We start from the raw sequence: 16,891 nt of genomic DNA, 5'->3' as shown, positions 1-16,891 counted from the left end.
CTACAAAGGTGTTGATGAAATCAGTTTCCTAATGGCATCCTTGAGCTCCCGGTTCCTCATGCTGTAGATGAGGGGGTTCACTGCTGGGGGCACCACGGAGTACAGAACTGCCATGACCAGGTCCAGGGATGGGGAAGAGATGGAGGGGGGCTTCAAATAGGCAAACATGCCAGTGCTGAGAAACAGGGAGACCACGGCCAGGTGAGGCAGGCACGTGGAAAAGGCTTTGTGGCGTCCCTGCTCAGAGGGGATCCTCAGCACAGCCCTGAAGATCTGCACATAGGACAGCACAATGAAAACAAAACACCCCAAAGCTAAACAGAGACTAACCACAAGGACCCCAAATTCCCTGAGGTAGGATTCTGAGCAGGAGAGCTTGAGGATCTGGGGAAGTTCGCAGAAGAACTGGTTCACGGCATTGCCTTGGCAGAGCGGCAGTGAAAATGTATTGGCAGTGTGCAGCATGGCATAGAGGAAACCACTGCCCCAGGCAGCTGCTGCCATGGTGGCACAAGCTCTGCTGCCCAGGAGGGTCCCGTAGTGCAGGGGTTTGCAGATGGCAATGAAGCGGTCATAGGCCATGACAGTGAGGAGATAAAACTCTGAGGACATCACAAAGACAAACAGAAAGACCTGGGCAGAACATCCTGCATAGGAAATGGCCCTGGTATCCAAAAGGGCATTGGCCATGGATTTGGGAAGAGTGGTGGAGATGGAGCCCAGGTTGAGGAGGGAGAGGTTGAGGAGGAAGAAGTACGTGGGGGTGTGGAGGTGCCGGTCGCAGGCTACAGCGATGATGATGAGGCCATTGCCCAGGAGAGCAGCCAGGTAGATGCCCAGGAAGAGCCCAAAGTGCAAGAGCTGCAGCTCCCGCGTGTCTGAGAATGCCAGGAGGAGGAACTGGGTGGTGGAGCTGCTGTTGGACATTTGCTGCCTCTGGGATTTGGGTGCTGTACAAGGAGAAAAATACATGGACAAGTCAGTGCAGGCTTCTCTGAGGAAAACCTGTTCTGTTTCTCAGAGAAACCGCCCACATTGTTTCTGCCCTTCTCAAGAGGAACTTCATGCTGCTCCCCCCAATCACAGAATCATAGAATCATTTAGGTTGGAAAAGATCCTTAAGATCACTGAGTCCAACCGTAAACCTAACACTGCCAAGTCCATCAGTAAACCAGGTCCCTAAGCACATCTTCACACCTTTTAAATACATCCAGGGATGGTGACTCAACTACTTCCCTGGTGAGCCTGCTCCAATGCTTGACAACACTTTCAGTGAATAAATTTTTCCTAATATCCAATCTAAACCTCCCCTGGTCCAACTTCAGGCTGTTTCCTCTTGTCCTATCACTTATTTCCTGGGAAAAGAGAATGACCCCCACCTTGCTACAACCTCCTTTCAGGTAGTTGTAGAGAGCGATAAGGTCTCCCCTCAGCCTCCTTTTCTCCAGACTAAAAAACCCCAGTTCCCTCAGCCGCTCCTCATAAGAATTGTTCTCTAGACCCTTCACCAGCTTCGTTGCCCTTCTCTGGACGCACTCCAGCACCGCAATGTCTTTCTTGTATTGAGGCACCCAAAACTCAACACAGTATTGGAGGTGTGGTCTCACCAGTGCCGAGTACAAAGGGACGGCAGTTCTGATTTTGTTCTGATTTACTCTGGCTGACTGTGCCATGAGGAGGAGGAGCCTCATCCGATGGGCTCCTCAGGAGTCAGACCCGCTCTACAGCAGCTGGCAGACAGAAGCAGCAAAAAGCCCCGTATTTCGAGGGGGTCACTGACAAGAGACACCCTGGGCTGAGTGCAGGAGCCTGGGTGAAATGCCCCTGTGGGAACAGTCTCTACGTCCTGAAGGGAGAAATGACATTAGCACTTGGGCCACCTGCCTCTGGAAATGTGCCCTGGGAGGGATTTCCTTTTTCTGGTTTTACCCTTTTGAACAGAGGTGACCGGGTCTGAATCAGTCACCACTGAGACAGAACCTGCCTTCCAAACTATTGCCCTCCATCTGCCCTTCGGCTGCAGACGTGGTCACGACAGAGGGGCAGGGGGGACTATCACTACATGCACATCCTCACTCACCTGAGAGGCACCTGTCACAGGGGAAGGCTGCTCAGCATCTTCCTGCTCCGTGACTCTGTGATCTCCTTTCCCATTTCTCTCCTCTCCCCAACCCTCAGCAGCAGTAGGAAACTGAAAGTGGAAACTCAGGAAAGCACTTTGTCTTTATAATAAATGCTGCATCGACAACTCTTGTGAAAACTCCCCTCAGAAATGTCCTAGGGCTGATCTGGATCTGTGAACAGACCTGATCCCTGCAGCACCCTCCCAACAGCACAAGGACCCTGCCTTGCCAGGGGTTGCTCCTTCCACCCACAGCTTCTCCCCAGAGTGCTGTGGGGAGCAGAGCCCCGGCACACAGAGCCCTGGGGTGCAGGGACCCTGCTCTGAAGGACAGCCCTGGGCACCCCTGGGTGCACGCCCGGCTTCACAGCCCTGCAGTCAACCCCGGGAAAAGGGACCTGTGATGCCCTGTCCCTCAGAGGCTGCAGCAGGGAAGCCCTGCTCTGCAGCACATCCTTCTCCACGCGAAAGAAACCCTGAGAGCCATCCTGCCAGATCCTATCTGCTCTGGGATGTGCCAGCTGTAGGAGACCCCTCCAGGAAACTCCGGTACATTGCCCTGCAGCCAGAGACTTACTGGGTTATGAGCTGTGGTGGTTTCTTCCCCAGTGAGCTCTCAGCATCCTCCCACTCCACACTGCCTGTAACCTCTCTCTTGCTTCTCGCCTCTCCTCTCACTGCCTGCAGGCAGTGCTGCGCTTTGCAGAGGAGCTGCTCCTGGGCAGAGCTGTCTTTGTGCAGCGCTGCTCGTTTGCCATGAGCTCCCTCCGTCCCAGGAGCCCAGCCCAGCTCAGCAGCAGAGGACCAGCCCAAGGCAGCCCTTTCTCTGACCCCTCTGGGCTCCCTCCACGTGTCCCTGGGGCTCCAGAGGAACCTACTGTGAAGGGAGGGGTTTAAAGTCTGCAGGGAAACAGGCACAGGCATAGGATAGTGTAGGACAACTTGGTAGGGACAGCCAAGGGACTTGGTGGGGCCCAGACCCACTCCCAACAGAACTGAGGTCCTTGTCCTCTCAGCTATGGCTGTTGTCTTTTCCAGTGAGGCCCAGGAGAGGACATCGGTTCCTTACAACCCCAGGGTCTCGTTGCTTCCTCACCACCATAGGGCATGGGAGGTGTCCTAGAGCTGTGCTCCCCTCGGCATCGCACACCCCCGCATCACACTGCCCCCAGGAAGAGCCCTGAGCATCCCGTGAGAGAAGGGTTCCCGCTTTGCAGGGGATGAGGGTCAAGGCTTGGCCGTCTTGCTTGGCAAAACACATCGAAGGCTTTCAGAGCCACCTCCACATTTGATTTTCCACCTGTAACCAGTGCCGCTGACTTCCTGCTTCACCAGCCCCCAGGGGTGGGCACCCTGTCTGGTCGTTCCATCCATGGGCTCTTCGGTGATGGCCCTCAGTGAGGCCCGCTAACACCCTCAGGAACCTGGATGTTTGCTTTTGACTTTTACTTCTCTAGAGGCTTCTTCAAACTTTCAGTAGCTGCAGTTCAGGAACTTGGCACCAGAGGGCTCATTAACATGCACAACACCCTAACTAGCCAAGTCTCTGGGCATAATTTCCCTTAATGCCTCAGTTCTTCTTTGGTTGACCAGAGAGATTTCAGGAGTGCAGCCAAAGGGAAAACATTTCCATAGTAACTAAAACTAAGAAAGGCTTTCTTCATTTTCCAATTTTCTTCGTTTTTGTACTTGCAGATTAAGTGATGGCAGCGATCTCCACTTGAGATTGATCCTAAGCATCTCCTAATGGAGTCTGAATCTGTAGGGAAATCAGTAACCTTTATGTCAGACACTCCATGGGCAGTCTGTGTCCCTGCCCCCAACCCCACCATTTCTCTCATCAGCTACCTGGCTGAACCAGACAATCCCTGCTGGATACATGAAGGTTTTTGGGAAAGCCTTGACATTGGAGAGGAGAGAGAAGAGAAGAGAAGAGAAGAGAAGAGAAGAGAAGAGAAGAGAAGAGAAGAGAAGAGAAGAGAAGAGAAGAGAAGAGAAGAGAAGAGAAGAGAAGAGACTATTTCAGTTGGAAGGGACCTACAATGATCGTCTAGTCCAACTGCCTGACTGATTTAGGGCTGACCAAGTTAAAGCATGTTATTAAGGGCATTGTCCAAATGCCTCTTATACTCTGACAGGCTTGGGGCAATGACTACCTCTCTAGGAAGCCTATTCCAGTGTTTGACCATCCTCTTGGTAAAGAAACGCTTCCTACTGTCAAGTCTAAACCTTCCCTGGTGCAGCTTTGAATCGTTCCCACGCATCCTATCACTGGATACCAGGGAGAAGAGCTCAGCACCTCCCTCTCCACTTCCCCTCCTCTGGAAGCTGTAGAGAGCGATGACATCGCCCCTCAGCCTCCTTGTCTCCAAACTAGACAAGCCCAAAGTCCTTAGCCACTCCTCATAGGACATTCCTTCCAGCCCTTTCATCAGCTTTGTTGCCCTCCTGTGGACGCATTCAAGGACCTTCACATCGTCCTTAAATTGTGGGGCCCAGAACTGCACAAAGTATTCAAAGTGAGGCCACACCAACGCTGAATACAGCTGGATAATCACCTCTTTTGACCGGCTGGTTATACTGTGTCTGATGCACCCCAGGATGGGGTTTGCCCTCTTGGCTGCCAGGGCACACTGCTGGCTCATACTGAGCCTGCTGTCGACCAGCACCCCAAATCCCTTTCTGCAGGGCTGCTCTCCAGCCACCCCTCTCCCGTAGCACTACAGGTCTGTATTTAGCCAATAAATAGAGTAACTGCTTTGAATTTCATTAGGCCATGTGGGGATGTTGATGAGACAACTGTCATTATAGTCAAAGGAGATCTAGAAAACCCAGCTGACGGTGAAGACAGAGTCAAGCTGAGATGTCCCTATGGTACATGACATGATTTGGTCAACTGAAAACCTGTGTAGGCTGCCCAGAAAACAAGAAATAGGGACAGGTTCAGCTGTCCTGCACATACCTCGGACAACCTCTGGCATCTCAAATGCCACCAGGCGTTTTCATCTGGCTCACTCCAGGTAGTGGAGCTCACTCCTACCCTCCATTTCCATTAATTAGCATGGGAGCTGAAACAAGCAGCTCACATACAGGTGCCTATGTTGTGCACACCTGAATTAAGGAGAGGAATCCCACCTGCTGAGGGTTTGTGGCAGGCATGGGAGGGAGCAAAGTCCCCTTCTAGCCCCAGGACTACAAACCCAGAAGGAGATGCCTTGATTGACTCAGCTGAATCACTTCCCTCAGCTTGGACAAATGTGATCCCTGCCTGTCACTGTCTGGCTGTCCTGTCTTACAATGGGATGAGAAAGATTATTCTCACACCCAGCTCTGTCTCTGACAGGAGACATCAGTGATTCCTTCAGCCTGGTTCACGGTAGAGCCCCAGGGACACCCAGAGGGAGCCCAGAAGGAGCAGAGAAGGTGACGCCGTGGGCTGGTCCTCTGCTGCTGAGCTGGGCTCCTGGGACGGAGGGAGCTCGTGGCAAACGAGCAGCGCTGCACAAAGACAGCTCTGCCCAGGAGCAGCTCCTCTGCAAAGCACAGCAGGGCTGAGGGCACTGCCTGCAGGCAGCGAGGGGAGAGAAGCGAGACAGGGAGAGGTTAAAGGCAGCGTGGGGTAGGTGGATGCTGAGAGCTCACTGGGGGAGAAATCGTCACAGTCCTCCTCCACGTGGTAAATCTCTGAGTGCAGGGCAATGAAGCTGCTGTTCCTGGAGGGATCTCCTAAAGCTGGCACATCCCACAACCGATGGGGCCTTTCAGGTGGACTTTCACAGTTTCTGTAGTGTCGAGGAGGAGGAGGTGCTCCTGATCAGTGATTCCCTGCTGCACCATCAGAGGGAAAGGGCATCAGAGCTCCCTTCTCTCAGGGACAACTGCAGGGCTGTGAAGCCGGGCGTGCACCCAGGGGTGCCCAGGGCTGTCCTTCAGAGCAGGGTCCCTGCACCCCAGGGCTCTGCGTGCTGGGGCAGGGGCTTTGCTGCCTGCCAGGGTCAGCGCTCAGCCTGCCCGGGGAGCTCCCCACGGCACTCTGGGGAGAAGCTGTGGGTGGAAAGAGCGACAGCTGGATGGGTCAGGGCTGCTTACAGCTCCACATCACCCTGAGGACATCTCTGGGGGAGTCTTTTCAAGAGGAAGGTCAAGGCTGGGGCTATCTGAAAGGAAAGGAGGGTGTGCTTTGAGTTTTCTTTTCTTGGTTGTCTGGGTGGGCAGTGGTTGATTGGAATTTTTCTCCATTCTGGAGAAGGCACTGAGGCTGCAAATCTCGTTAGGACTTGTCTGAGATGTCTCTTAGACACCCCCCCCCCCCCGAGATATTTCTGGGCAGTGCCCTGCTACCAGGAGGTGTCTGCAGGGCAGAGAAGAGCACGCAGTGGGTGGGATGGGGTCTGTGAACATGGACAGGGAGGAGTCGTGAGGACAGAGAAACAGCTCTGGGCAGGGACATCTCCAGGCAACAGAGACATGGGCAGGGAGTGAGAGGGAGCTGCTCCCACAAATGCCACTGGAGGAGGGATTTGGGCATGTCCCTGCCATCCCCTGCAGTGCAGATGCCTTCCCCAGAGCTACCCCCCTGGTCTCCTCTCCCACCCAGCATGGCGTCTGCCCACAAGGCCATGGGGTCCAGGGCATGAGTCACCTCCTCCGCAGCCGGACCTCCAGAAGAGGAGAGCTGCATGTGTCCTCCAATGTGGTACACAACAAAGGGGCTCAAAGCACCTACACTCTGAGATGGAGTGCACAGCTGGGTAGGGACGAGGCTTCACTGCATGCTTCTGTCTTTCTTTCCTTGCTTCATTTTTTTTGAGCACTGCAGTATTTTTCTTCATTTCTCCACGTATCCGTGGTGGTCTTACTCTCTGGGGCTTATGTGGGGGGGCAGATCAGCTTCTGTCCTGATACTGACTCTGCAGATATGCCCTGGAAGTGTCTTCATGGGAACTAGATGCCCAAGCTCCATTTTAAAATGTCAGGCATGTCACTCACTTGATAGGGTTGGGGAATGAGCTGACTTGTTCCTCATTCAGATCAGGGAGGAGGATTTCCACAAGAAAACACAAGGGTTTTTCTTAAAGAAGTCTCGCCACTGACTTTTCCTCCTTGAACAGGCCCTCATGTCCAGAAGGACCAAATGTCCAACAGCAGCTCCATCACCCAGTTCCTCCTCCTGGCATCCGCAAACATGCGGGAGCTGCAGCTCTTGCACTTCTGGCTCTTCCTGGGCATCTACCTGGCTGTCCTCCTGGGCAATGGCCTCATCATCATCGCTGTAGCCTGCGACCAGCACTTCCACACCCCCATGTACTTCTTCCTCCTCAACCTCTCCCTCCTCGACCTGGGCTCCATCTCTACCACTGTCCCCAAATCCATGGCCAACTCCCTCTGGGACACCAGGGATATTTCCTATGCAGGATGCACTGCTCAGGTCTTTTTCTTTCTCTTCTTGATGTCAGTGGAGTATTTTCTTCTCACCCTTATGGCCTATCTTCTTACAGAAGCCACCCCCGCCGCCCCGCCACTACCAAACCTTTGCCATGTAAACCCAGTACAGCCTGGTTCATTCTTTCAGTACCTGCAGTTCAGGAACTTGGCACCAGAGGGCTCATTAACACGCAAAATGCCATAACAAGCCAAGTAGCCAAGTCTCCCTGCATAATTCTCCCTAATTCTTCAAATATTGTGTGGCTGAGTTGAGGGACTCCAGGAGTGTAGCCAAACTGAGAAGATTTCAGTAATAAATAACAATAAAACAGGATTTCTTCTTTCACCAGTTTTCTTTATTTCTCTGCTCACAGAACAAGTGATACCAGCCTTCCCCAATTCTTATTGATCCAGACTGTCTCCTGATGAAGTCTGAATATGTGGGAAAAGTAAGATCCTTTCTGTATGACACCGTGTGCGCAAACTCTGTCCCCCCCACCTCCCACACACCCTGCCATCAGCCACCTGGGACTTGCATCATGCCTTCTCAAATCCAAGCTTTTTCCACTAAATTGTGTAGCGGAATATTTCAGCTCATTTGCACCAGTTCCCACCTGCTTTATTTGGAGAACCAGCTGTGCACAGTCACAGAAGGCTGTTTCTTACCTGCCAAGAAAAAAAAAAAAAAGAAAGGAAGAGAAAGGAATAGTTCAATGAAAAATAAAACACATTCCTCAGCTGCATATCAAGTCCAAGTTGCCTCCACTGAAGTCCACTTTCCACGGGTGGGCAACCTTAGTGGAAAACCTTCAGTGAGATACATAGGAAAGGACAGGTAGGAACATAATTCAGGATTTGGCTAAAGGGACCATCAGGCAGACTGCAGAAAGCTGAGGAGGGGTCAGTTTAAGGAGTACACGTGGAAAGATGTGAAAGAGTAATGAGAGCCAATGCAGAGGCAGATCAATGCTTCTTTCCATGTTGGCATCAGGGCATCATGTCACCCACATTAATTGTGGTCATTTACATGTATGGGGCTTTACTTATCAAAGACCCCATCCATGGGTCAGTGACCTGAGACACCACAGCCGGGAGCTGCAACTGCAACTTGGGCAGAACTTGTCCTGGGACCAAATCTCTCGCTCCCTGCTTGGTAATGGCACTACCCAGCCACCTGCCAGACAAATGTGGGCACCACATGAGCTCCACCCACCCGAGCCTTGCACAAGGACCTGGATTCAAGGAGGACAGATGTACCTGAGGGAGGCCTTCCCATCACATAGAAGTCTTTCCTAAATTGCTATTTTGGGATCCATGAATGCTGAATGGAGAGACATGGCCATTTCTGGAAGGGGGCATGGAAAGCCCCGCTGGGAAACCTGGCTGCTGCCTGGTGCGGGTCCAGGGAATCACCCTCCATGGATGCACGTGTTGTTCAGGAAGCTGTCCTGAACCAGATACTAACCCCAAGAGTACGGGGTACTTTTCACCCAGGGAGCCAACCTTTCCTTTTCGCTCTTCCCAGGAGGTTCTCAATCCCAAACGTTGGCTTTCCTCAGTGTCTCCAATGGTGCTTAATTTTTATTATTAATGGCATCATCCATCCATCTGGAAGTTGCATTTAGACAGTCTTGGTCATCCTGTGGCACTCATCATGTAGATCTAAGACATCATAACAGCCTTGCACAGAATCAGAGAGCTGGTGACCCAGGAACATGTCCAGATGACTTTTAAATATCTCCAGGGAGGGAGACTTGACAACCTCCCTGGGAAACCTGTGCCAGTGCTTGGTCACTCTCACAGTAAAAATTAGTGTTTCCTGATGTTCACAGGTATCCTCTTGTGTTTCAGTTTGTGCCCATTGCCTCTGGTCCTGGGGAACCACTGAAAAGAGCCTGGCTCCATCCTCCTTGAACCCTCCCTTCAGGTATTTATACACTTTGATAAGATCTTCCCTGAGCATTCTCCTCCCCAGGCTGAACAGTCCCAGGTCTCTCAGCCTCTTGCAATAGGAGAGATGCTCCAGCCCCGTCATCATCTTCATATCCCTTTGTTGGACTCTCTACAGGTATATCCATGCCTCTCCGGTACCAAGGAGCCCAGAAATGGACTCCAGGTGTGGCCTCACGGGTGCTGAGGAGAGGCCAAGGATCACTTCCTTTGACCTGCTGGCAATACGTTGTCTAACGCAGCCCAGGATAACATTCATCGTCTTTCCCGCAAGGGCACATTGCTGGTTCATGTTCAACTTGGTGCCCACCAGGACGCCCAGGGCCTTTTCTGCCAAGCTGCTTTCCAGCTGGCAGACCCCCAGCATATACTGGTGCGTGGGGTTGTTCCTCCCCAGCGGCAGGACTTGGTACTTCTTGTTGAACTTCATGGAGGCTCCCGTGAGCCAATTTCTCCAGCCTGTTGAGGTCCCTCTGGATGGCAACACAACCCTCTGGTGTATCAGCTACTCCTTCCAGTTTGGCATCATCAGCAAACCTGTTGAGCGTACACTCTGCCTCATCATCCAGATCATTTCTGAAGATTTTGAGCAGGATTGGACACAGTATTGAACCTTAGGGCACACTTCTAGTTAGTGGCTTCCAGCTAGACTTCATGTCACCGATCACCACTCGTTGGGCCCAGCCATTCAGCCAGTTTTCAACCCACCTCACTGTCTGATCATCCAGCCCAGACTTCAACAGCTTCTCTATGGGCATCTTATGGCAGACAGTGTCCAAAGCCTCGCAGAAATCAAGGCAGACAATAACCACTGCTCTCCTCTTGTCTACAAAGGCAATCATTTAATTGGAGAAGGTTATCAGGTCAGCCAAGCATGACTCCCCCTTGGTGAATCCATGCCTGACAACGCCTGATGAATTTCTTGTTGTTCATGCGCCAGGAAGTGGTTTCCAGGATCAGCTGCTCCATCGTGTTCCCAGGGATCAAGATGAGGCTGACCGGTCTGTACGTCCCTGGGTCCTCCCTCTTGCCCTTCTTGAAGACAGGACTGACATTTGGTTTCCTCCAGTCTTTGAGCACTTCTCCCAGTCACCATGAGTGATCCAAGATTATCAAGAGTGGTCTTGCAATGACATCTGCCAGCTCCCTCAGCAGTCGTGAGTGCATCCCGTTGGGGCCCATGGACTTTTGTATGTCCCGTTTGCTTAGGTATTCCGTGACCAGATCCTCTTCTACCAAGGTTACATCTTCCTTGCTCCAGCCTTTCCCCCTGGTCTCTGAGACCTGGGACTGCTGAAGGTTAGTCTTGCTAGTAAAGGCTGAGGTGAAGGCGGCATTCAGTACCTCAGCCTTTCCTACACCCTGTGTCACAGGGTCCCCTCCTCATCCAGCAGCGAGCCCACATTTTCCCTAACGATCCTTTTAGCAACCATGTTCATACAGAAGCCCTTCTTGATGCCTTTGAGATCCCTGGCCAGGTTCAATTCTATTTGGGCTTTGGCTTTCCCAACCCTGGCTCTGCATGTTTGGACAATGTCTCTCTATTCCTCCCAGGTTGCCTGTCCCTGCTCCCACCCGCTGTGTGCTGCTTCTTTGTGTTTGAGTTTTGTCAGGGAGTCCTTGCTCATCCCTGCAGGCGTTTTTGCCTGATTACCTGTCCATAAAATTACATAGCTCCCGTGAATTAGCTTTGGTGTTGTAGGGATGTCCATGAGACAAGTGCCATCGCAGTCAATGGAGTTCTAGAAAATGCAGCTGATGGAGAATATAAGGAGAGAGCTTGAGCTCTCCCTATGGCACATGACTCCATGTGGTCAGCTGAATACTTCAAGAGGCTGCCATAAACATAATGAATAGGAATAGATTCTGTTACCAGTTGAATTGGGCATCTGCTGTCATTTCAGTAGAATCAGAGAATCATAGAACAGCTCAGGTTAGGAGGGGCCTCAGAAGATTGTCTGGTCCAACCTTTTGTGGGAAAGGGACCCTAGGGGAGATTATCTATCACCCTGTCCAATTGCACCTTGAAAACCTCCAGCGATGGGGTCTCAACCACATCCCTGGGGAGGTTGTTCTACAAATGATTGTTCTCACTCTAAAAAATTTCTTTCTTAAGTCAAGATGAAACTTCTCCCGGTGCAACTTGAACCCATTGCCCCTTGTCTTCCCCATGGGGCTCCTTGTGAAGACAGAGCCCCCATCCTCTTTGTAGACACCCTTTAAGTGCCTTTAAGTTGGCCAGAGGAATGCCCCACCGGCCTCCCAGAAGATGCCCCCAGATGCTGTCCTGTCTGAGAACTACTCCAGCAGAGCTTGCAGCTACCTGCATCTGTCTTGGACCACCTCTGGCACCTTAAATGTCACCAGGAGTTTTCACCTGAACAGCTCACTCCTGACCTCCATCTCCATTAATTAACAGGGCAGATGAGACCAGCAGCTCACCTGCAGGTGCCCATTTTGTGCATGGCCAAATTGAGGCAAGAGGAATCTCACCTGCTGAAGGTTTGTGGCAGTCATGGGAGGGAGCCGAGTCCCCTTCCAGGACTACAAATCCAGAATGAGATGCCTCGATTGACTCAGCTGAATCACTTCCCTCAGTTTGGATAAATTATGTCCCTCCTTATAACCTTCCTGGTTTCCTTCCGTAATTCTGGGAAAATAAAAGTTGATCCTCCTGCCCAACTCTGTCTCTGACAAGAGAAATGACACTGCTGGAAATAAGTTTCTTTCCCCAGCTGAGGGAGGGAACATCAGTGATTCCTTCAGTCTGGTTCACAGCAAGTTCCCCAGGGACACCTTGTAAGAGACTGTGTCAGCCGGAAACGTTTGTCTCGACATTGCTGCTGCAAAGCAACCATTTGCCAGCCTCAACATCCTGTTGTTGTGGGGGAGAACGCGCTCAAGGAGACAAAAAGTCCCTGAAGAAACCACCATATCTGCCCGAAGCTAGCAGTGCCTACCAAGCTGTGCTTGCCCACGAGCAAGGCGAAGAAACCACCGAGAGCACCTGGGCATGTGCCCATGGAGGAACACGGAGCGGCACGTACGATAATGAGCTCCGTGGAAAGGGGTGGACTTTGCGGAGAAATTGTGGGGACTGGGACAATAAAAGAGCTGCGTTCTCCCCTCTCAAAAAAACCCGCAAACTGAAAACTGGCAAACTGTGGACTGCAAACTAACAACTAGCGACTACCATCGGAAAGCAACTGAAGAGCACCTGCAGCGCTTGGAACTGGGACTTTGGCTGGAACCTGGAACTTGTACCCTCCACCTCCTCCACCGAGACCGAGTCAACGGGACGTTGCTGGCTTCGTGGTGGTGGTAACTAGTCTTGCTATCTCTCTCCCGCTTTCTTGCTTAGGTCTGCCTCTTGTTTCCTTTCTTTTTCCCTCTGTCCTATCGCTATTACCAGTTGTTTGTGTTAAATAAAATTTGCAAGGTTGTATGGCATCTGACCTCGTTTGTGTCTTAATCTCGCTCTTGGGATCGTTTAAGAACCCTCCCCGATACTGGATCGGGACAAACCTGGAGGGAGCCCAGAGAGGGAAGAGAAAGAGGCACCTTGGGCTGGTCCTCTGCTGCTGAGCTGGGCTCCTGGGACAGAGGGAGCTCGTGGCAAACGAGCAGCGCTGCACAAAGACAGCTCTGCCCAGGAGCAGCTCCTCTGCAAAGCGCAGCAGGGCTGAGGGCACTGCCTGCAGGCAGCGAGGGGAGAGAAGCGAGACAGGGAGAGGTTAAAGGCAGCGTGGGGTAGGTGGATGCTGAGAGCTCACTGGGGGAGAAATCGTCACAGTCCTCCTCCACATGGTAAATCTCTGAGTGCAGGGCAATGAAGCTGCTGTTCCTGGAGGGATCTCCTAAAGCTGGCACATCCCACAACCGATGGGGCCTTTCAGGCGGACTTTCACAGTTTCTGTAGTGTCGAGGAGGAGGAGGTGCTCCTGATCAGTGATTCCCTGCTGCACCATCAGAGGGAAAGGGCATCAGAGCTCCCTTCTCTCAGGGACAACTGCAGGGCTGTGAAGCCGGGCGTGCACCCAGGGGTGCCCAGGGCTGTCCTTCAGAGCAGGGTCCCTGCACCCCAGGGCTCTGTGTGCCGGGGCAGGGGCTCTGCCGCCTGCCAGGGTCAGCGCTCAGCCTGCCCGGGGAGCTCCCCGCGGCACTCTGGGGAGAAGCTGTGGGTGGAAGGAGCAACCCCCGGCAGGGCAGGGTCCTTGTGCTGTCGGGAAGGTGCTGCGTGAGCCAGGGCTGCTCGGAGCTCCACTTCACCCCAGGACATTTCCTGGGGGACTTTTTGAGAGGAAAGTAAAAGCAGGGATTACTGTAAAGTTAAAGAGCTTTAAAGGGTCAGGGGTTTTATGTAATTTCCCATGGTTGCAAGGTGGGGGGAGAGGAAGAAATGGGAAAGGAACTCTCAGGTTTGAACAAGTCACTGAGACTCCTGGATAGTAACTTTGAGTGATCAGTAGATCTGCTAGGAGCCTCCTGAAGTGCCTTCAGCCACTCCTCTGCCTATAGACAGCACCAGCATCAGCTTTGCTGGACCCATCAGGTTTGTTCTGACCTGCCCTTTTCCGCCTGCAAGCATGAACGTGTGCCCAGCCAGTGCCCTGCAAACAGGCAGGTTTCTTGGAGCAAAGACGAGTGCACAGAGGCTGGGATGGGGGCTCTGAGGCCTGACAGGGCAAAGGCATGGGACAGGGAAACATCTCCCCGGAGGAAAATCTCCAGGCAGCAGGGATATGATCAGAGAATGAGAGGAAATTAAAACCAGAAATGTTATGGGAGGGAGAATTCAGAAAACTCCGTATCATCCCCTCCAATGCAGATCCCTTCTTCAGAGCAAGACCCTTGCCTCTCTCCCACCCAGCAAAGCCTCTGCCCTCGGGGCTGTGGGGTCCAAACCATGAACCGCTTCCTCTGCAGCCAGAGCTGCAGCAGAGCCGTGGCGCAGTTCTCCAGCATCTCGCCCATTTCCCTCCGAAGAGCACAGAGGCTGAGAGCAGCTGCCCACCAATGTTGATGTCATCCCTTAATGAGACACCATCGTTAGGGCACTTGGCTATCTCCTTGAGGGGTCCTTCCAAGCTGTGAGCTGCCCTCCAGGGTGCAAATCTGCCCAATAACACCTTTGTGTGCCCCATGGAGAAGCACAGAGATGCTACGACTGAAGAAATGCTGTTGGGTTGGTGAAATGAGCCACGTGTGTCCTTGGCTAGAAGCGGGGTGCTGAGACCTTGAGAAGAGCTGAGACATTTAATGGTCTGCAGTGGGTCCCTCTGCTCTCAGCACTGCTTGGTGGCTTTTCAGAGAAGCATATGAGTGCGATCTCTCCCCCTAAGATCTGGCACCCGCCCCTACCATTCCCATGAACCCACTGTTGCAGAGCAGGGCTGACTCCTGGGCATTCTGTCAGCGGAGGCTCTGCTCCTCACAGCACACTCAGCCAGCAGCAACCAAAGCTCCAACCACGGAGGCGAAGGAAGGTCTCCTGGAAAAGGAAAAGGGGGTTGTGTAGCAGGGGGAGAATCCATGAGAAATTCCTTCCGTTTTGCTCAGAGAAGTCGTCTCTAACTTTGTCACTGCCTATTCCCTCTTGAAATGTGCCCTGAGGCAGCAAATGTCCAACAGCAGCTCCACCACCCAGTTCCTCCTCCTGGCATTCGCAGACACGCGGAAGCTGCAGCTCTTGCACTTCTGGCTCTTCCTGGGCATCCACCTGGCTGCCCTCATGGCCAACAGCCTCATCATCACCGCCGTAGCTTGCGACCGGCACCTCCACACCCCCATGTACTTCTTCCTCCTCAACCTCTCCCTCCTCGACCTGGGCTCCATCTCCACCACTCTTCCCAAATCCATGGCCAACTCCCTCTGGGACACCAGGGTCATCTCCTTCTCAGGATGTGCTGCACAGGTTTTTTTCTTTTTCTTTTTGATGTCAGCAGAATTTTATTTTCTCACCGTCATGGCCTATGACCGCTTCATTGCCATCTGCAAACCCCTGCACTACGGGACCCTCCTGGGCAGCAGAGCTTGTGCCAACATGGCAGCAGCTGCCTGGGGCAGTGGTTTCCTCTATGCCGTGCTGCACACTGCCAATACATTTTCACTGCCGCTCTGCCAAGGCAATGCCGTGAACCAGTTCTTCTGTGAACTTCCCCAGATCCTCAAGCTCTCCTGCTCAGAATCCTACCTCAGGGAAGTTGGGGTCCTTGTGTTTTGTTTTTGTTCAGGTATTGGGTGTTTTGTTTTCATTGTGCTGTCCTATGTGCAGATCTTCAGGGCTGTGCTGAGGATCCCCTCTGAGCAGGGACGCCACAAAGCCTTTTCCATGTGCCTGCCTCACCTGGCCGTGGTCTCTCTATTTCTCAGCACCGGCATGTTTTCCAACCTGAAGCCCCCCTCCACCTCTTCACCATCTTTGAATCTGGTCATGGCAGTTCTGTACACGGTGGTGCCCCCAACAATGAACCCCCTCATCTACAGCATGAGGAACCAGGAGCTCAAAGACACACTGAAGAAGCTGATTCAATTACTTGTCTTTCAGCAGCAATAACCTTTACAAGTATTTTCCAGTTCATGTCAGGAACTGTTCCTCCTCTGCTTTGGGGATTTGGTCTGTGATAATCATGTTTGCCCAGGAATGTCTGCATCCACTCCACTTCTCCAGTGACATGAACCCAGTCTGTGTGACCCAGAGACCTTTGTACATGTCTCTGGCATGATGTTACAGCTGGTCTCCTGCGTCGCATCTCTGTAATAAAAGGCTCAGTGCCAGTGTCTGGAGGTTGGGCTCTTCTTCCAAAGCTGAAGTCAAAAACAGGCTGAAGAGATTGCCCCTACAAGGCCATGGTGTGGTGCTTGGGTTCTCCATGGGCTCTGGGGAGGAGGGCAAGGGGCGATGTGTTGGGGAAGGAGGCCTGGGCTGTGTGACCAGTTCCCGTGGAGATGGTGAATGATCAGAAGGGATCTGCCTGGGACTGTCTCCCCACGGCTTTCAGGCACCACAGCCCTCAGTCTGCAGGGCAGCACCACCAGCTCAGGGCTCTGCGGGGAGCACAAGGAGGGGGCAGGAGTGGACGGCCAGGCCAGCACGGACACACTCCCATGGGGAAAGGCTCTCTGGGACAGGGGTGTCCCTGGAGAAGAGCAGAGGAGCAACTCTGTGCTTCCAGGGGGAATAAATGACCAGGAGAAAGCTATTTCTGCATGCACCAGCTTGGGGCAGGCTGCTCTTTTGCTGGCAAGATGAGAAGAGCCAAGAAGGGACTGGGCCGGGCTGGAAAGTTGGGAGAGGACAACACCAAAGTTAGCTGAGCTGTGTGACCATGCAGGGTGAGGATTCACACCAGGGGGGTTGTGGTGCCCAGCCAGGGCTCGTGGATGGGAGCCGAG

The 16,891-nt window shown here is 52.8% G+C and overlaps 2 protein-coding genes across 2 annotated transcripts; one reads left to right on the top strand and one right to left on the bottom strand.

Annotated features, from left to right (window-relative positions):
• On the bottom strand, nucleotides 1–978 carry LOC128147458 (olfactory receptor 14A16-like). The gene has a single exon (XM_052800025.1). The coding sequence runs from the start codon at nucleotides 970–972 to the stop codon at nucleotides 1–3; it is 972 nt and encodes a 323-aa protein (XP_052655985.1). The 5' UTR covers nucleotides 973–978.
• A 6,278-nt stretch (nucleotides 979–7,256) lies between these two features.
• Nucleotides 7,257–16,052, top strand: LOC128147207 (olfactory receptor 14I1-like). The gene is made up of 2 exons (XM_052799608.1): nucleotides 7,257–7,550; nucleotides 15,411–16,052. Exons 1-2 carry the CDS (start codon nucleotides 7,257–7,259, stop codon nucleotides 16,050–16,052), a joined length of 936 nt encoding a protein of 311 aa, XP_052655568.1.
• Nucleotides 16,053–16,891: the final 839 nt, after the last annotated feature.

The sequence above is a fragment of the Harpia harpyja genome, chromosome 10, assembly GCF_026419915.1.
Source record: "Harpia harpyja isolate bHarHar1 chromosome 10, bHarHar1 primary haplotype, whole genome shotgun sequence".
Classification (NCBI taxonomy): domain Eukaryota; kingdom Metazoa; phylum Chordata; class Aves; order Accipitriformes; family Accipitridae; genus Harpia; species Harpia harpyja.
Note: the sequence above shows the minus strand (reverse complement) of the source record. Positions and strands in the feature narration are given on the sequence as shown.

Excerpts from the sequence above, each read along its gene's own strand:
- LOC128147458 (XM_052800025.1), bottom strand. The coding sequence starts at position 972 with ATGTATTTTTCTCCTTGTACAGCACCCAAATCCCAGAGGCAGCAAATG.
- LOC128147207 (XM_052799608.1), top strand. The coding sequence starts at position 7,257 with ATGTCCAACAGCAGCTCCATCACCCAGTTCCTCCTCCTGGCATCCGCA. Across the intron at positions 7,551-15,410 it reads ATGCAGGATGCACTGCTCAG|GTTTTTTTCTTTTTCTTTTT; the intron begins GTCTTTTTCTTT and ends TGTGCTGCACAG.